Source organism: Nomascus leucogenys, chromosome 5 (assembly GCF_006542625.1).
Source record: "Nomascus leucogenys isolate Asia chromosome 5, Asia_NLE_v1, whole genome shotgun sequence".
In the NCBI taxonomy this organism is placed as follows: domain Eukaryota; kingdom Metazoa; phylum Chordata; class Mammalia; order Primates; family Hylobatidae; genus Nomascus; species Nomascus leucogenys.
The window spans coordinates 77,935,616-77,956,775 of NC_044385.1; the positions used below are offsets into that span (position 1 = coordinate 77,935,616).

A 21,160-nucleotide genomic window follows, 5' to 3' on the forward strand; every position below is an offset into this window, starting at 1 on the left:
TGTGGGAGGAAGGGCAAAAAAAAAAAAGGTTCCAGATTCTGGGACCAGTTATGTTTGCAAGCGTCAGTTACTAGTTGGATGGTTATTACCGAAACATAAAGCTGGACACTTATTGTCCCATGCCTACCTTGTCATAGCTAATAACGGTACTTGGTCTTTTTAGAACCCTTTTAAATTCTTACATAATACTGTCATTTCATGACCAACTTCATGCACATAATTTTTCTTTCTAATAGTGTTTTCCTATCCTTCTAAGACTTGATGGTAATTTAATATAACCTGACTTAAAGCACCAGTAAAGATCTTTGCTATTCCTCATGTTGGAACCCTCCACCAAGACTGGATTCAGCAGCTTATGTGAGGCTAGGTCACAGCCATGACCCTTGGCACTTCCAGTCTGTGTATTTGCTTTCTCCTTCCAAAATCCAAGCTCTTGATTTCTCTCTTACTACTCTTACCACGCATGAGAATTTTGTTATAAGAGTCCTCAAAGCCTTTTGGTAAAGAAATAGGCCACTTGTAAATAAATATACATTGAGAGAATTTGTGCTTTTCCCCCTGTATCAAGTAAATTGCATTGAAAGTTATAAAAGGAGTAGAATTCTTGCATTCAGCTTCTGGGTTAGAGGACAGGAGGACAAGGATCAGTACAAATGACAGCTTTCTTTCTGCTCAAATCTGTGAGATTTAAGAGCATTTCCCACTGTGGTGCTAGGGAATTGTTAAGATAGAGGGGAACAGATGTCTTTTTTATTTCTAACTATTTAGCTAAACATATAATAGATCAAAATATCAGCTATGAGAGTTTTCATAGAAGGTAGACTCTTCTCAAAGACAGAAGGGCTGGAAAATGTGGTCATTAGTGTGCAGGCCTCTGAGTCAGGTCAAACTATATTTGAGCTGGCCCTTCTGCCAATGGCCTACAGCCTCCGGCGAGGCACTGCACCTTTCTTATCTTCAGTTTTCTCATCTCTAAAATAAGGACAAAATTGGAAGGAAAAACCCTCACAAGGTTGTCAAAAAATATAAATGATGTAATGCATATAAAATAATCAGCCCAGGACTACAGGCCTGTTAAATGACGGTTATTAAGATTACTCTTGTTAATAAAAAATTCCAAGTCAAAAATCCTGCCTTGGGATCTGACTACTATTTCTATCTGTAGAATTTCCTGTGGAAATATTAACATATATTCATAACTCAGTCAACACATGTTTACTGAGCTCCAGCTACATACCAGACTTTGTGTTAGGTACTCAGGACACAAAAGTGAGTTAGGAAATAGCCCTGCCTTTGTGGAGATGTGCTAGAAGTATGAAAATAGGCAAAGGTGGCACCGTTCGCCAGTTTTACTGGAAAGTGGGAGGCCTCAGTGCGGGGGTCACTCTTGGTTTGGATGTTAGATGAAGAGATTCTCATAGTTCTCAGGATTAGGAGGTTACCCAGAACAGAGAATGGCATGAACTAAAATACAGTGGGTTTAGGAAATACAAGTGGACAGAGGGCGAGAGCCTAATCTGAACCTCCATCCTGCCACCAAGCAGCAGAACATCGCTGGTGCTCAAACCAGTGCCCCCAGACGGGGGTCCCTGAGTTCAGGTTTAGCCTGGCAGTGGGCCAAGGATCCCCGAGGAAGCAGATCCCTTTTAGGGTGCTTTGGCTTGGGATGACCCTAGATATTATTGTCTGGGAGATCTCACTTGCGTGGATTGCTCATAGCCTTCTCTGGTCCTTGGAGCTTGGAAGACTTATGCATATAGGAGAGTGAGATCTCTGGTAGTAGAAGCATAATTAATTAGATGCCCACTAAATAACCTAAACTTTTCATCAAAGTAATGAACAATGCTATGCATTTGAGTTCCTCTTACTCTTGAGGGATGAAGAAAGGCTTAAGTTGACCGTTGGACAGATGTTAGCTTGTGTCTAAGATCTGTTTCTCTAAAAAGGATAAGGCCTTCTCTACCCTCTCCCTTAATCATCAGACACAGGACTGGCTTCATGGGCATGTGACGTGTGCAGTCACACAAGGCCCCATTCTTAGAAGGGCCTCACACTTGGTTTAATGAGCTGCTGCCACCATCTTGTAATTCTTAATCAAGTTTTTTAAAGGGACTCTGTATTTTCATTTTGCAGTAGTCCCTCCAATTATGTTTGGACCTGACAGACATATGTTGCTGCTAAGACTGGTGAGAAAGGAAATGAGGCCATCCCACTAACTGTAGTATTTATAGATGGCAGATCCTGGTGGTTGTGAAAAGTGGGGGCTTTGTGCACTTGTAAGAGCATTTGCAGTGCAGTACATGGTAACACTCATCCATGAAATAATGACCAGTTTGAAATGTTTTCTAGTATAAATGCTACAGTGATGTCAGCTGAAACATGAATGTTAGAAGGTATCTTTTCATTCTTTGTAACTCTTAACCTGTAAACCTGGGATGTTCCCTCACCTAGCTTTTAACTGAAAGGTGGTTATATTTTGAATCCCTAAATCAAGAAGTCCCAGAGCAGCTTTATTATCAAACTTGGAATCCAGCATTCATCACTGTGTTTCACTGTTCTATGTTAGAATATTAACAGCACTGGAGTCCCATAAATTATGTATTTGTTGCTGAATGTTGCTGCCAGCTATGAGTGGCAAAGCAGTTCCTTATGTAGCTTATTTTGGTTTTACAAGATCATTGATGTGTATCAAGATGCCTCAACAAATGAAATGTAGTTCAAATCATAGAGTTACGAGTCTGTGCAACTAGATAGATTTTTCTTGCCCTTGAGTGTCACAGTGGTGGCACTCTATACTTTAAAAAGTGTGAAATAACAACCAGGAGAGATAGGGAAAACCCAATTGGCTTTTAAAAAAATGAATACATGTCAAAGATTTTATATTAGGCATTAATTAATAATTAATTAACTAGCGAAGTAAGTGGTTACTACAGTCCAAAGGAAAATCCAAAGAGTAGACACATACATAGGCAATGGAGAATGTGAAAATGAATTTGTTAGCAGATGCACAGCTGGCTTCTCCCATGGGCAGGGTGGGGTGTGGGATTAGGTGTGTCTTCACTGGACAAGATTTGTTTGCAATAATATCAGTATTCTTTATAGAGTTGTAAATAGATTAGTAAAAATACTAAAAGGTGTAGTCCCCTGTAGAATCAGATAGCCCAGAAGAGTGTGCTAGACAACACCTGAAGTTCTGCTGAAAAGATACCCAGTGTGATCACTTTTTGCCCATTTCAAATCTTTCTCAGTTTACCTGACTGTGCTTCCCCCCTCCTCCCCTGTGATCATAATAATCTCAATGATTATCCTTCATCACAAAAAAAAACAAAAAAAAACCCAGGCTGGTCTCATGAGGTTAGTCCTGATTATTTATATTGGTACAGTAAAGTGTTAATTAACCATATAGGCCACTCGGATTTGTTTTGCATATCCAGAGCCACACAGTATTCAACAATTTTGTGTTAAGCCCACAAAATTTACTTCTACCTGGAAGTTTTTATAAAGAATCTTGCACTGGACTTTTCTTTTTCTTTTCTTTTCTTTTTTTTTTTTTTTTTCTTTGAGACAAAGTCTCATCACTCTGTCCCCCAGGCTGGAGTGCAATAGTGTGATCTTGGCTCACTGCAATCTCCACCTCCAGGTTCAAGCTATTCTCCTGCCTCAGCCTCCCAAGTAGCTGGGATTACAGGCATGCGCCACCAAGCCCAGCTAATTTTTGTATTTTTTGTACAGACGGGGTTTCTCCACATTAGCCAGGCTGGTCTTGAACTCCCAAAGTGCTGAGATTACAGGCGTGAGCCACCGCTGAACTGGACTTTTCAAAGCCTCTAAAATTTGCCATACCAAGGCTAGAAAACCAAGCCCAAGAAACTCTACTGTATTTCACCTACAGTATTTGCAACAACAGTTGAATTCCTCAAAGTTTCCACCATTTGCTAGGTTCTTGGCCTGGTACCTTCCTTACCAGCTGTAAGGCCAGGACCCTGTAAATCAGGTACCAGGCCAGTTTTCCTGGGAAGGCTTTGTAAGTTGGCTCTATGAGTTCTTAAAGTGGCTAGTCATATCTGATTCAGTGAGCATCATTCTCACACATGACACCCAGGTTATACAGTTGATTTGCCCAGTTATATCTTGCAGATAGATTCTCACTGAATCGATGCAAATAACTATGTTTCCATGAAAATTAAGGAATCTCTGTAACAGTTTTCTTAAATTCTGGGCAATCAGTGAGAATTGGGTATCATTTCTTAAATGTTTTGATTTAACTTATAATAACAGAGTTTACGAAATTGTGGGTTAGAGATAGCTTTAAAATAGAGAAAAGGCATCCTCATATATCCAGAAAATAGAACATTAAAACAACATCAACAGTATTCCAGACAAATAACCACAATAAAATTTCCCTCTTCTGTTCATTCAGTTCTATGAATGAACTGTAATTAATTCTTGTTCTGATGGTTCTTGGTTTAGCAGTTCACATTCAAGAAGCCATCTGCATCCACACTAAAAAGGGTCCAGAAATCCAAGGAAATCCTGACTCAATCCACTGGCACAGCTTAAAAATTATCTAAGCAATGTCAGCTCAGCGGCCTGTGCCAAAGAGTCTGTTCTTTGAAATATCAATATTTTAAAATACCTAGTACAAATAGTTCTTTTCCATGAAACTCTGAGGCTGTCCTTTATTGAAGTCACAAACTCTATAGCAGAGCCTTCAGGCAAGGATCAGAATAATACAGAAATTATCTACAGATTATAGAGATTTTGTAACTTAAGGGTTAATTTGTAATTGTGACCAATGATATGAGAATGAGGGAAAGTAAAATTCCCCGTTGGGATATGCTATATAACTCTTTCCTAAGAATTGTGATCAGTATTTCTCCAAGGGTAAAAACACATAGACAATAATGACATCAGGAAATCTCCACAGTCTTCCAATAAAACATGTAATTTCTGAAATACTAATAAAATTTTTTACCTACTGACTTAACCTAGAGCAGGCTGAGGATCTCTTTTGATCTGACAATTATTCCCATTTACTCTTAACCTAGTAACACATCAAACAAATGCAATTATTTATAGCATTTGTTTTTAAAAAATTTTTTCCTTTTTCAGACAAGGTCTTGCTCTGTCACCCAGGCTAGAGTGCAGTGGTATGATCACAGCTCACTGCAGCCTCAACCTTTCAGGCTCAAGTGATCCTCTGATCTCAGCCTCCCTAGTAGCTGGGACTACAGGCATGTACCACCACGTCTGACTGAGTTTTTAATTTTTGTAGAGGCAGGGTCTCACCATGCTGCCCAGGCTGGTCTCAAACTTCTTGGCTCAAGCAGTCCTTCTGCCTCAGCCTCCCAAAGTGCTGGAATTACAGGCATGAGCCACTGCGCCTCACCACATTTCTGTTTTTGTAAGATGAGGGAACAAGTCTTTATGATTTTCTAGGACCTCTCTGGGAAATCTTAGGCATAAAACACATCCTAAAAAATTTATTTTTTCAAAACAGAGGTTCAGTTTACAAAGGCAAAACCAGAGTTGTATACAGTAAGACCTTCTTCTTCAAAGGGTTCCCTTGTCCTTTGTTCCCTGCTTTCAAGGCCAGACTCCCTTACTCTCTGTGTTCCCTTGCCCTGGGAAACAACCTTCCTCTCAGTCTTTATCTATAGAGCCCACGTTCCACATCTGCTACTCACTCTGTAAATCACCCCTCCCATCACAACGCCCCCTCCCCCCACTGCCAAAACTGTTTTCCCACCAGTGTAACCACATCCCGGCACTTCTCAAGTTAGCCAACCATGTTCAGCTTAGATTGTGCAGTCCAACTCTAGCCAGTGGGGACTGGACACAGCAGTAGGAGCCAATGCGTTGGTGATAAAGCCGCTGCTTTCCTTTGTTTGGTGTGCTCTTGTGGTGACCAGACTAATGAGCAGCACCTTTCTGCAGAAGTAAACTTTGCCTTGCTGAGAAATCAAGTATTGGAGTGTTCATTTGTGACTTCGAGCTTTATTTCTAACAAGAGTTGTCAAGGGAATTTTAAGTAGGGTAAGATAGGAGCACAGGTGTTTAAGAAGCAATACCTGGTTATATAATCAAAGCAGTAAAACATTTAAAAATAAACATAGATGATAACACAATTTTAAATAATTTAAAATTCTTTTCACATGTGAGTACTCCTTGTTCTCTCTTTTTTTTTTTTCTTAAGAGCATTAATCAAGTCAACATAAAGTACTGAAAATAATTCTGGTGAGACATAGAATGTCTGCTAGCTAGGCAGATTCCACAGAAGGTAAAGAACATCCTTTCACATTGTAGGCATTAATCAGTAAACTAAGGAAGCAAGCCATCAAAACTGAGGGAACTTAGCCAAAATTGTAATGCATCTTATAGCTTTTTTTCAGACTAAAGTATTATAAGCCCAAGCAAGTAAAACTGACTTTCCAAGTTTTGTCCTTCATTTTTCTCTTTCATATTCCAGAACAAATAGACACTTTAGTATTGCCCTTTTCATCTTCATTTTCTCAAAAGTATACAATGGAGTTTTCCAGAAGCTACATGATAAGTGATATTATGATTATGATAAATGCAGAAAGATGATTATCCAGCTCTCCTATTAAGCCAGACATTAGAAAGACTTGCAAAAATATTAAATAATGTCATTTTTCTCATCAAAATTTTTTGTTTTGGAAAATATCTTTTTTTTATAGAATATGTGACTTATGTTAAAATGAAATGGATTCGTCATTGCTATTTTCAAATGAATTAATATTTTAAAAATTTCTCAGTTTTAATTCCAAATACAGTAAATATCGATCATTATCACTTACTAAACCAAAGCTCTTTGGTGTCGTCAAATAAGTTTTAAGAGTATAAAGGGATTGTGAGACCAAAAAGTTCAAGAACCACTGCTTTGATACAAAGCTACCCTGTTTTTATTTGAAAAACAAAAACCATTGTATTTCTTTTTCATTAATGCTCCTGGCATAATCTCAACCACCCATTTAAATTATAATAATTAACCAAAGAAACTAATTTATATTTCATAGAGAAAATTAGGAGGAGGGAGGATACGGACAATTGAAAATCGTCCCATATAATCGTTTTAGCAGACTAGCAAAACGCATGAACACACATTACTGAAATTTCCATAGTGACATAAGGCACTTTTACATTCCCTTAAAGTGGCAAAAAATGAACTCATGTACTGAGACAACTCAAAGGTATAGCCTCACTATAGCATAGAAAAATAAGAAGCAAACATATATAAACTTAATATTATACTTTATAATCAAAGTCACAGTATTCTAACTTACTTAGCAATTATCTGGGTATCCAATGATTATTGATTAGCTCAGGTTAACATTAGTCCATTTTGTTACCTAAAGATCTTGGAAATTATCTTTAAGTTGATATGCTACAAAACATAATTGCTATTCATATAAAAAGTTTTTCAGGATAGTTATTCAATTCAGCTGAACACAAATTTATGTTTTTAATAATCTTAAACATTATGTATGAGTTCATTTGACCAGCTATCCTGAATAAATTTAGGAGAAATAAAAACAAAATGCACACTTGTATTCTGTTCAACACTAATAAATCAGAGAAAGATTTAACATTTTAAAACCTATGTTACTAGTCTCATTTGCCAAATGAAACTTAATTTTATGAACTTGGATTCTTAAAATATTACTGAATTGGCTAGCAGTTTCTGTTAAAAGAATTTTTATGTTTAAGTCTAGCAGGTTCAAAATATTAGAGGTTTGATGTCCCGTGATTTTAGGAGGATTCAATTTATAAAAGCACTTGTTTATCAAACAATCAGAAGTTCTTTTAATTTAAAAGGTATTGTAATCCAATTTATTGACACCCTCTGGAAATAGGAAAGCATTCCACACACAGCAAGAAGTGAAGGCTTTTCTGGATTATAAACACATAGACACACGGAGCTTAATAGCTTTAGTTTTTCAACTTCAGCCACAGATCAAGAATAAATAGAAACACAAAAAAATCACCAGTCCAGATATCAAAGAGCTGTTCTCCTTCCCAGTAGAAACAAAATTCTTCATTGATTTGAGCTCAAAATAGACAAACATACAAAAAAAAAAAGACCAAGAAACTATGTACCCTATTCTCTCACCCAATAGAGAATAGACCTCTGTAATCCATTGCTAGCAATCACTCAGACCATAAAACTAAATAAATTCTCCATCATTTTTGCCGCCAAGAGGGAATAACTTGTCAGCCATGCACAAACTAGAAAGAAAAATAAAACAGAATCAGGAGAGAGTAAAAACTAGAGAAATGGAGAGCCTGTGGAATTCAAGTCTGTTACTGCTATGGATTCACTCTGGGAGCCAAGTAAAGGCATGCCTGGTCCCAAGCCACTTGTGAGGTGCACACCTCAGACAACACAGTTTACCTGGCTGTGTCAGGTAAATCCAGTGGGCATCTCAACGGATGACCTCCAAAACTCTTCAAGGATAATTTTTTAAAAGGGAAAATCATGACTCTTGAACAAATGTAAAATGAACATACGCTACAGATTTTGATTCCTTAAGGAAGGAGGGAACCCATAAGAAGTTACAGCCCATTCAACAATCAGCTTTTTTCCTTAAAGGAAAATGTCGTAACTGACAGATTACCTCTTCCTGGGGCCTGAACATGCAAAGAGCATTCAGACTTATTTTAAATCCTGGATACTCTTCTGACCTTTAGCCTGCTGAAAATTCCATCAGGTTTCTAAGATCTACACTTGGAGCTCAGAGTGAGTGAGCACATTGGCTGACTTTGCCGAGGTTTCTGCTGCGGGGCCTTGCATTTGTTCTCCTAAACTGTCACTAACCCTTGGTTTCTTTCACAGCGACAAAGTCCAGGCCCTCTCCTATGCACAGCACACGCGACAGCTGATCTCTTGTGGCGGTGATGGTGGGATTGTCGTCTGGAACATGGACGTGGAGAGGCAGGAGGTAGGTGGCACAGCAGGGTGGGGTGGGCCCTGTGGTTCTAGCCCTGCCCCCCTTCCTGCTTATTTCTTATTTCTTTTATGATTAAACCATGAAATAAGGCATGTAACGTCAAAGAATTATAGCATAAAAGGAGTTGTTTGGGTTGTTTTTTTTTTTCCCTCACAAGTTGGCATGTAACATTACTGTGATGGAGAGTTCATAAGAATTTTGACTGAGACTAAGCTGTTTAAATCTGTTACACCATTCACAGCAAAAGTACAGGTGAGGAAAAGAAACCATCTATTTCCTGGTGATTAGTCCTTTGGTATAAAATGCCCTACAAAAACAGAGGACTCACGTGATTTATGTCATGGAAGAAAATAGTGCCTAAGATGAAGCAAGAATTCTTAGTTTGGTATTAATAGAAATACTAGAAATAATTATTTTGTACCTTATAAGTCATGTTCTAAATAGTTCCCCAGATATCAATATATCCTTAGTTTTTTAGCACGTATTTACATGTTATCAGAACATTCTTTTTTATGAGCTTTCATTTTGATCTTTGAGCATCTTAACAACGAACATGTTTCCTGCATATCTCCTTTGACAAGTACTTTGAAGTTAACCATTTTCCGATTACGTTAGAATTATTCTGGGTAGACTTTCCCTTTGACAATGCACATTCTTATAATTAATTTCTTGCAGGATACAAAAATTACATAGAAAAGCAACACTTTAAAAAGACAAAAGCGGTCTCCCACCTTCTTTCCCTGCCCTCACCCCAGTCTCATTTCAAGAGAGTAGTCGCTATTACCCACAATGTCATGCCTTTTCAAACGCCAGTAATTATATGCTTAAGAAGATTAAAGCTTTATTTGCTCAGATCTTAAGTCCATAGGACTTCTGTTAGTAACTAATCAAAATGATCATTACTGTCAGAAGGTGGGGAATTGTAGAACATTGCTTTTGAAAACTACACTTGGCACCATTAATACAAAGGCTGGGATCGTTGCGATGAGTGCCGGTTATGCTAACCATGTTCCCGCATGGCTGGTGATTATGTCCTGGGTTGGGTTCTGCATGGTAGCCTGCTTTGGGTTAGGGACAGTCACACCTGGTCTGTCCTGACTTCTTTCTGGGCCCTTCTAACCAAACCAGGGGAGGGGAGAAGGACCCGATTCTTTTCCTTTGGTGCACATAGCCTGGACCCTTTATGGACAGAGGCCAAAGGAGGATAACAGTGTGGTGTCCAGAGATGAAACCAAGTGGTTGATGGGCAGTTCTTTGAGCAACCTTGTTTATGAGCCTATTGATACACAGATATAGAGGCACCCAATACTATTGACTAATTTAAAATCTTATTCAGTGAGTCAACACTCTAAATAAGCAATGGAGATGGTTCCATTCATTTTTTTTACAAGTATCATTTTTATAAACATAAATTTCCTGAGATTTTTGTTTTAATCTTAGCCTCTGTGGAGCTGCTTCGTGGTTATAAGTGCTGTGTGATGCTCACCTTGGGAGGTCTGTGACATATATTGAAGTCATCTCTAACCTGAAGTACTGACAGACTTTCTGGAAGAAAAGGCTTGTAGGAGGAAACTTCAGAATTCTATTAAATGGTGTAAATGATGAAATTATAGTTGATATATGCTAGAGCATCAGCGCTGGGTATTTTAGAAGGGATGGAGTCATCATTAGCTAATGTTCCCAGTGAAGGATTGAGGGAGGAACATTGTGCTGAAGGATCAACAGAGTCTGGATGTGCTCTGAGCAGGAGCACATGGGCTTTGCAGGCCAAGAAACAGCAAGAGTAAGGACAAGGTGAACACGATAGGTTGATGTGGTGCATTAACGCTCATGAGCGGTTTAGAGAAGCAGTCAGAGATGAGAGGATGGCAGCTACCTGAAAGATACGGGCAGACAATGGAAGACCTTGAGTGGCTGGATGTAGATCGAGTGACATCGCATAGGTTCAACAGGTGTTTTATACAGTTAATGAAATCCATTTTTGTTTTGTTAACTTTTAGCATTTTTTAAAAGTATAGTATATAACATTCTTGGTAGAAAAGTTACAAAATGCTCATTAGTAAATAGAAAAGATGTCAATTACTCATACTACCACCACCCAGAATATCACTCTGAACATGTTGGCATACATCCTTCCTAACATTTTTCTCTACACATAACACGTGTGTAAGACTTTTTTTTTTTTAACCAAAAATAGAAGCACAAATATGCTGATTTATTTTTTCCCCTTTATTGGTCCTTAACTCTCAAATGCCTCCTCACAGATACCCACTATGATGTGTTTGATGTGTGTCCTGAACACACATGCTTCCTTATAAAAGGTGTGTGTGTGTTTGTGTGTGTGTGTGTCTCTGTGTGTGTTTTAAAGTTTACATAACTCAGCCGGGCACAGTGGCTTACGCCTGTAATCCCAGCTGTTGGGAGGCCGAGGCACATGGATCACTTGAGGTCAGTAGTTCAAGACCAGCCTGGCCAACATGGCGAAACCTTGTCTGTACTAACAATACAAAAAAAAAAATTAGCCAGGCATGGTGGCAGACACCTGTAATCTCAGCTTCTCAGGAGGCTGAGGCAGGAGAATTGCATGAACCTAGGAGGCGGAGGTTGCAGTGAGCCAAGATTGCACCACTGCATTCCAGACTGGGCAACACAGCAAGGCTGTCTCAAAAAAAAAAAAAAAAAAAAAAGTTTACGTAGTTGATGTACTGTTAGTCTGGTTCTATTTCCAGCTTTTGCCATTGAACCCTTTTGAGCTCTCCCATCCTGCTGTTTCTTGTGGTGCTTCTGCATAGGACCCCATCGTGTGTACCATTCACATTTTACTTCTCTGTTTCCCAAGCAAAGGGCGTGTAGACTGGCACAAACTCCCTGGTACCACACACAGTGCCCAGATGACCTTCTTATATGTGTCCCCTCACAGACCTGCCCTGTGTGAGACTCTCAGGGCCATAAACCCAAGAGTGGGATCAATTGAAGGTATATTCTTGATTTTACTAAATAACCAAACAGCTGTACTCATTTATACTTCTAATGGAGAACAGGGAGTTTTCTGACATCCCACATCCCCACCAATAGTGATTTCCCTCCCTTTCTGGTTTTGCCCTTTTGGAGACAGAGGTAAAATAGTATCTCATTTTTATTTGCATTCTCTGCTTAACAGTAAATTTGAGCCTCTCTTCATATATGTTAGCCATTCAGACTTCCCTGACTGTGAACTGCATGCTCATATCTTTTGTATCTTCTGCCAGTTTCTCAACTGCTTCTTGTTATTTCCATATTGATTTTCCAGGGGTTGTTTTTATATAGTAATTTGCAGGAGTTGTTTGTTACAAACTTTATAAGTATCTTCTCCTAGTCTCCCTTAACTCTGTGCTATGATACTATTTAATAACCTGGGGGTTTTGTGTTAGTTTATTATATATTGAACATGTTCCATGTCTTTAAATATTTGTTTTTACTACATAATTTTAATGGCAATAAGCTGGTATTTGAGAAATTGTTTCATAAACAAACATATTAATACCGCCCCCTCCAGCCTCATCTCTCGTTTTCCCCATCTGTGCTCCAGCCATCCCCAGGTCTCAGTTGTCTTATTTGTCTGAGAACCTCAGCCTGGGTGGCTCCTGTGATCCCTCTGCCAAAGCACTCTGTGCTTCTCCCTCTTGGGCCTTCACACACTTATGCTTATGTAAATAATTATTAATCATATTTTCATGATGGTGGAGATTCTTATTCACCACTACATCCCATCCCCTGGGCCTGCCACAGAATAGACATTCAGTAAATATTTTTTGAATGATTGACTGAGAAATCACACCTGTGTTTCTTATAAACACATCCTGATTGCTCCGTAAGTTTCATCGGGGTCAGTGGTTTCCATTGTCCTGACTGCTGGCCACAGTGACCTGTCCTGTGCTTTATTTGGCAAGACCCCTGAATGGTTGGACAGTGATTCCTGCCAAAAGTGTGATCAGCCTTTCTTCTGGAACTTCAAGCAAATGTGGGACAGTAAGAAAATTGGTCTAAGACAGGTGAGTGATATGGATGCTTCATCAAAATGTAATTTTGTGGAAATAGCTCAACCATGTGATCTTAGAAGAAATAACACCCCTGGGTGGGAGTTGTGGTGAGGGTAAATTATGATCCTGGAGTCACCTTGTGATTACACAGTAATTTACTCTGTTTGTCTACCATAGCTCATTCCTACTGGATTCAGTTTCTGTAGTGGTTGGTTCCCAGTAAGCAGTTAGGGATGTGATTTTAGAATTCTAGTGGCCTCTATTGCAGTGCACCTTACAATTAGAGGTGTCATGCTTAGTTTGTATGGAAACCAGACCATGAAATTATATAAGTGGTGTTTCTCTCTTTATTTTACTTTCCCTCCTTCTGATTAATTTTAGTTATTTAGATCTACTTATAATACAGCATTTTCAATCTGATTCCATGGTTCTGTTTGGTTTTCCCCAAGGAAATCAAATGTTAGGTTACCTAGGCTTACCATGGCCAAAGTCAGCAGATTGAATCAGGTTTCTTGCATGTTCTCCTTCATCCAGCACCATAATCTCCTGAGACGGCAGTTTCTCAGACACCCCGCTTTAAGATCACCTGGCCCCTGGGTGGTTCCTCTGTAGTTCCTAGTATGATCATTGGAAAGGACCAAGAGTAGGGAAAGCAGGAGAGTGGGGTGGTGTCCCTGTCAAGTGTGTTACCCAACAGTCCTTGTTGAATAAACAGAGCCCCAAAAAAGAACACAACCAGTGTGTTCCCTTTAGTTCTGGGGCTCTCTTGTTCAGCATCCTCACCTGGATGCAGTTGATTACACCTCTCTTTGCCAGGAGGGGTGAGGTGCGGGGGCCTCAGGAGCTGAGGGAGCCATGATGAGCATCTATTTTATCTCCCTCCTCCAGCACCACTGCCGCAAGTGTGGGAAGGCCGTCTGCGGCAAGTGCAGCTCCAAGCGCTCCTCCATCCCCCTGATGGGCTTCGAGTTTGAAGTGAGGGTCTGTGACAGCTGCCACGAGGCCATCACAGACGAAGAGTAAGTTCCCGCAGCCTGCAGACCGCTTCAGGTTAAGGCGAGAATCTAATCTGAGCCCTGCGCTCAGCGCCGCAGCCATCCCTCGGGTTGCTTTAGTTTCTGCTGGTTTAGAATATAGTCCACGGCAAGTAGTAAAAGCTCTCCTTTGCCACCAAGAGATTTGTGGTATCCTGTGAGATGGGAGAAGAGAAAATACACTCAAAGAATTCATCTCTGTGTTCTAATTTCTAGGTTATGTGCCTTTAAAATAGGTGCTCTCAGAGCAAACCCTTCTGTCTGCTCATTTACCTGAGAATTACCCAGGAGTATAAGGGCTCAGGATTCACTTTCTGTCCCAAGCTGGTATCTTTATAGGAGCTGAGTGAGTCCATGGGTCCAGAAGGTTTCATTTTCCGGGAAGAGCTAAGTCGCTTTACCCAAGAGGCAAATATTCCCAGTTGCCCAGTTACTCAGCTGGCTGCTTGTCAGCCCTGCCCAGTAACCCAGGACATAGGTTACTACCCCTTGGTGTGCTGTGGAGGTGTAGGGGCAAATCTATATTATCTTTTTAGTGTTGGCTCATTGAAAGCTGCCCCCAGATGTAAACACAGGGCTCTGCAGCATTTCCCTAATTTTAGTGACTTACAGGAGGATCTGCAGGGTAGCTTGTCTTCCCAATCCTCCCAGCACCTTGTATTACAGTAAATCATAAGTAGTCTTATTTATCCATATCAAATATAAAATAAGATGCCTTTGCATCAGTATGCATTTATGTTCATTGATTATTTTCTACTCATCATACGTGATGAAATTAATGAGGGTTTTCTCATTGAATTAGAGCAAGAGACCTTAGAGATAGCCTACTTTAATTCTTCATTTTATAGATAAAGACATAGACTTTAAGAGTTTAAGGGACTTATAATTAAGCCTAAATCTTCTAAAAATTTAAAGTAACCATTTTAAGATACTGAAGATCTATCCTGCAGATTTAGCTATAGAAACAAAGAAGAAGAAGAAGAAAAAAATTGTCCTGAGAGAGCCCACTGCAGTGGAGTGGGCCCCTTGAAGCATGATAAGAGCACTGTCTCCTAGACCGTACCCTGCCCCTGTTCCCACCTCTGTTTCTTCTGCCTCTTCTCTGTGGAAGCACTTGCATTGCCTCTAGAGCACCTAGGCAGCTGACAAGCCTTCTTAAAAATAAAAAAAAAAAGTATATGTTAAAAATCCAAAACTAATGATGTTTGTTTTTTATTTTGTTTTGCTTGTTACAGCTTTAGAATACTATAGAAAAACCAAGTCTGCAGTCATACCAGTGAAAAAGGAAAAATGAATGGAGGAGGATAGTTCTCCTATTAGAATGACACTTAGTAATATCATGGGACACTTAGTACTATCTTGGTCCTTTTTTCTTTTTTAATTAAATAGACTATTTTACTGGCAAGTCCTTCGGAGCTCAAACTTAGCAAAAGCCGTGTGGTTTTAAAAGCTCGGGTGGAGATTATCACAGACACCATTGGAGCAACATTCTCCAGAAGGACTTTTAGAAATTTTCATCTCTTTCACATTTTAAAGACTATAAGATTTCTTTTATATTTTTTTTAATCATAACTGGTCACTAGGGAATAAAGGCAGATCTGAGGAGCATTCCTATCAGTGAAGCAGTTTTAGCCATGAGGCCAAAATTTAGAGCCTAATGTCATCCTAGATCTCTCTCATTCATATGTCCCCACCTTTTCCTCTCAGAAGCTTTCTTTGCTCCTTCTAGACGTGCACCCACAGCCACCTTCCATGACAGTAAACATAACATTGTGCATGTGCATTTTGATGCAACCAGAGGATGGTTACTGACTTCTGGAACTGACAAGGTTATTAAGGTAAGACGCCATCTTATTAAGAAGCTTTCCATCTTTGGCCTCATATAAATATACAGGAGCACCAAGAACATGGGAGGCACTGCTCTAAAGGTTATCCTTGGGTAGCCAGCCATGGTGGCATGTGTTTGTAGTCCCAGCTACTCAGGAGATTTAAGAGGGAGGATTGCTTGAGTCCAGGAGTTGAAAGCTACAGTGAGCTTTGATCACATCACTGCATTCTAGCCTGGGCAACAAAGCAAGACCTCATCTCTTAAAAAAAAAAAAAAAAGTTACCGTTGAAGGTTGAGTGTTTTTGAGAACCTATTACAAACCCGATACATGCACAGCCTCATCCCAGGCACTGGCTCTACACAAAGAAATAAGACAGAGCTCCAGCCTGCAAGGAATAGATAGTCTACTTGGGACAGACTAAAAAGACTGTAATAGGTCACATGTGTAGCAGTCAAAACAGTAATACATATGAGAATTTATAGCGCACTGAGCTCTACCTCCCTGACCCATTCTTGGAGGTCACAGCAGGATGAGATAGCTAAAATAACCCACTTTGGAAGCTACCAGATCTCCGTGACTTTGACAGGAAGTTTAAAATAAACTCTGGGGTTGGGTGTGATGACTCACGCCTATAATTCCAGCACTTTGGGAGGTGAGACTGAGGATCACTTGACCCCAGAAGTTCAAGACCAGCCTGGCCACCATAGTGTGACCCCGTCTTAACAAAAAAATTAAAAATTAGCCAGACGTGGTGGTTCCTGCCCTAGTCCAGCTACTTGGGAGGCTGAGGTGCAAGAATTACTTGAACCCAGTAAGTCGAGGCTGCAATGAGCCGTGATTGTGCCACTGCACTCTAGCCTGGGTGACAGAGCAAGACCCTGTCTCAAAATAATTAATTAATTAATTAATTAAAATAGGATAAACTCTGGCAGCCTCAGGTCCTTTATTTTTGAAAACGAGGTATCTTGTAAAATGGTTTGGAAGTTTAAATGGAAAGGACACAGCACGTGCTTGGTGTCCAGTTAATGGATTGAGTTATTTAATGGATTCGATCTGTTTGGAGGGTGGGACAAATCTATATTGTCTCTTTCATGTCGGCTCATCGAATGCTGCCTCAGATGTAAACACAGTGCTCTGCAGCATTTCCCTTTTAGTGACTCACAGGAGGATCTGCAGTGTAGCTTGTCTTCCTAGTCCTCCCAGCCATTAATAGATTGAATCTGCCATTATTCTTCATTAGCTGCATCAAAATTTCAAGCTGTCATTGTCTTGTTTTTTAGCTTTATTTGAACTTTTTTGATGAAAAAAATATTTTACAGATTTAGAAATCATGTTAGTATAGTATGTGGTTGTTTGTTAAATGAAAAAAAATTTCCTTGAAGAATTCAGTTCTAAGGACTGTTATCCTCAACACAATTTAATTTTAGTTCATTCTGTATCTTCTTTTTCTTTTTGCAGTTGTGGGATATGACCCCAGTCGTGTCTTGATGACTCTCCCAGGAATCAGAAAGATAGTATTTACTAAAGAAACGGTTGTTTTAATCCAAATCATTACCAGAGTGGTAAAGCAGACATGTGAGAAGTAAGAAAGAAACTAAAGACCCTGAATGAATTTGCAGATTACCCATGTGCACAGTGGGGACCTGGCGAGTGAGTACTCACAAGGGGACTCTTCCAACTTGTTCATACAATATAAAAGAAGCTATTTTTTTAACAAATGGTTTATACAGTCTGGCTGTGCTGCATTGTTTTGAGTATACCGAAAAATCTGTGTGGGGTGTTTAATTTTTATACTTTTCAACACCCCATTTTACTTGTTGCTTTGTCAGAGAAATAAGGGAAGTAGCTACTCAGAGTATTTTGGTCATTATAGTTTCTGTGTTTACTTCAACATGTGTCACGTGGCCAGCGGCTTTTTCTTCTCTTCCCTCTGCACCTACCTGCACCTTCTCTGCCTTTCCTGGAGGGGATGTATTTATGTTATTTATTCCCAGTGTTTCTGCTTTCATGTCCTCCTCAGTGGAGAGATTCGGAAACCCATCATGTGGATTCACCAGCCAGCTGCTGGAATCGCCTGAAGAGCGATTTGTTTGTAATGTCTGCCTCACTCACGTTCTTATGAAGTAGAAAAGACTGTGTTTCTGCCTCAGTTGCCTCTGTCTTTCCCACATTAAAAAAAAAAAATGCTGTGAGAAAGCTGCTCCCAGCCATGGTTATCACAGAAGTAGATTATTTTAACTCAGAGCTTCAACGATCAGTGCCTGGATCATTTAGAATTCAGTTGGAGCCTCCTGAGCCTCTTATGTTTTAGCTTTTTTGACACAGCTCTCCCTCACTCCTAACAATGAAAACAAACGACACACACACAAAATCCTACATCAGCGGCCCTCAACCTTGTTGGCAGCAGGGACCAGTTTCAAAATGAAACTGTTCCACCTCAGATCAGCAGTCATTAGCTTCTCATAAGGAGCATGCAACCTAGATCCCTCGCATGCGCAGTTCACAATAGGGTTTCTGCTCCTATGAGAATCTAACGCCACCACTGATCTGATGGGAGGTGGAGCCCAGGCAGTAATGCTTGCTTGCCCACTGCTCACTTTTGATGGGTGCCCCCATTCCTCACAGGCCATGGACTGGTACCCATCTGCAGCCCAGGGTTGGGGACCCCCACCATACATGCTCTGAAAATAAGTGTCTTTAAGTTGTGTTTTTCTGTGTGATATCATCTCTGAACTTGAACATGTTCATTATGGCAAGATCGTAATCCTGCTGTATTTCTCGCCCTCTGTATTCTATCCCTTTAAAAACTAGATATTTAAACATTTTATCCTAATGTGTTTCATCAGAACACTTTGCACACTTTCTTACTAAAACAGTATGTGGTTGGTCTGAGACAGAATGGTACCTACAGCGCAGGCTGTGTTCCTGTGGGAATGGAAAAGAGGACTTTAGAAAGTGAACCTGAAAAACTCTTATTTCTAAGGGAATCCAATCAAGCTTGAGAAAATGAAACATTCTTGTGTGTAGTGATTCAACTCAGGATATTGAAGTCCCTTTTAAAAATCTTATTTTCACCTGTAAAAATAGAATAAAAATTAATGGCAAGCCTGCGCCCGGTGCCTGCCCCTCCCAAGCACTTCACACGCACAGCTCATTCAACCTCACGTGTCGGGAGCATCAGGGAGCTCACCAGTCTCTTGAGGATCACAGGCCAATCGTTTGTCCTTCCCGACCCAAGCCCCACCCCACAGTGTCTTGCTCTCTTCTGATTTTACAGGTTTTTTTGGTGGTAATACACATGGGAGTGAAATTGAAATCCTCCCTATTATTTTCCCCCTTTTCCTGGAAAGCCGTTTTTTGCCCGCACAATCATTCATTACTTCTCTAACTAGGGGGAAGTACTACAAGCCATCCTCGGGTACTGCTCCTACATGTGCTTCCCAGGGATGGGGCCTTGCTAGAGGTGATTCTGCTGCCCCAGCATTGGGAAGCAGGACCAGTGCATGTGTCCCATGCAGCCGTGGTACATGGAAGCTGTCACCTGAGCCATCAGACCGGCTCAGCCCATGTGACCGGAGCTCTGAAGAGGCACACACGCATGCCCTGCACAGGCTGTTAGCACTTGTCACCTCGCTGACCTGGTCCACGCTACCCTTGCTTGTGTCAATCAAAACTGTTATAACTACTTTGAGTCTCTTCTGCATGATTGCCCTGTGAGAGAGCTTTAACAAGGGAATTAAATTTAAAATATTCAAATATCTATTTTGTAGTTTATTACTAGAAGCTGCAGCCACTTACTAAGTTGTATGTAATATAGGACTGTCTGTTGGAAATGAGTAATAGAGCTGAATCACTCCATTTTCCCTTCCTAAACTTTGAGCTTGGCCTGCCTACAGAGACAGGAACACAGTATTAAGGCAGCAAAGGCCCAGGCACCCAGCAAGCCTGTATGGGTTCTGAGATGATAGGTCTAGATGCATTCAGACCTCATTTGGGAAGCAGAGTGTCCCCATCAGATCACATATGTCCTCTACAGTCGCTCTGGCCTATGACCTTGCACGCCACTCTACCTTCTCCCTCCCAGCCCACAGAGCCACTCAGAGGCTGAAGCCACTTCACATCCCACTGGTGTTGAGAATCATGGTCAGAAAACCACAGATGTGTCAAGGTATCCATTGCTCTTCCCTTTTCTCTCGTCTGTGTGGGTGCTTGAATTTGGTGAAATGCATTTAGCAAACCAACTGTGTGTTTGTAATACTGTGAATTCTCGAGTTTTGCATTAAGTGTCTCCCCCATTTTTGTAATTTGTAGAGAAATACGTGCTGGTGTTGGGTGTCTTCCAAGTATTTTATGGAAATAGAGGCTCCATTCCTTAGGAGTGAAAGCTGGCGCCAGCACTTGGCTCTTATTCTGTCTAGGTGAACTCTTATAATTCTTGTTTTACCCTGTTGGATTTGCACTTTACGTATATTTTTGCTCTATTACTTAAACATACAGCAGCTCTTACAAATAATGCCTAGCATGCCTGTGCTGAGAAAGTGGCAGATCTACACATATTATACGCAGAGTTGTTCTCTACCTGATGGGCAAAACCAGCCACATGCTCTTGGTTCTTCCAAACGAATGACGTTACTTGACATTACTGCCTGAGTGTGTCTTCACAATAGCAAAATAGTTTGAGATTAAGCATTTGGAATCTTATGTCATTTTGTGTGAGGTCAGTCCACCATAACGTGTTTCTCAATTGGTTGTTTTAATTATTCCAGAAATCATAAAGTTACAAAACTGGAAGGGATCTTCAGAGATCTAGAGTGTTCCAAGCAGAAAACACATTAGTTATACAGGGCAGTTCGATACGGCTGAGATGTAAACAAGAGAATCTAGAAGAATGTTCAAGGAATAGCTGTTTTTGAACATTACTTATTAATGGCATGAGTGGGAGGAGAGACTTTCAGCACCTTGAGACAGGGCGCTGTCTGGAACCAGCTTTGTTCCTCTTATCGAAAGCATATGTGACACTTTTTTTGGCTCCAGCCCTGTGGTGGGGGAGGTAATTATTGCCTTCATCCACATAAATTCCTTCCTATACATTCCCCTCAGACCACCCCAGAGGCAAAACTGAAATGGAAATCCAGCAGCACTTAAAATTCACCCTACCCCATTTGGCTGCAATTCCCAGGCATACAGCACTGCCCTTATGGAATATCACATTTTCATTTTCTGAGATTCATTTTTTAAAAGTATAGGCCAGGTGCCATGGCTCACCTATAATCTGAACACTTTGGGAGGACAAGGTGGGAGGATTGCTG

General features: G+C 40.4%; 1 protein-coding gene across 2 annotated transcripts in view; it reads left to right on the top strand.

Annotated features, from left to right (window-relative positions):
* The window catches only part of WDFY2 (WD repeat and FYVE domain containing 2), a 181,073-nt gene extending 159,913 nt beyond the window's left edge, over positions 1 to 21,160 (top strand). The window contains exons 8-13 of one of the 2 annotated variants that reach the window (XR_004030184.1): positions 8,855 to 8,960; positions 12,899 to 13,000; positions 13,877 to 14,007; positions 15,752 to 15,860; positions 17,310 to 17,501; positions 19,936 to 21,160. Coding sequence is in view for 1 of the 2 variants with exons in the window: in XM_030813433.1 (XP_030669293.1) it covers positions 8,855 to 8,960; positions 12,899 to 13,000; positions 13,877 to 14,007; positions 15,752 to 15,860; positions 17,310 to 17,339 (478 nt within the window). In the remaining variant the exon portion in view is untranslated. Of the gene's footprint in view, positions 1 to 8,854; positions 8,961 to 12,898; positions 13,001 to 13,876; positions 14,008 to 15,751; positions 15,861 to 17,309; positions 19,608 to 19,935 lie in introns of those variants that run through there. The other variant, XM_030813433.1, reaches the window with a different exon arrangement.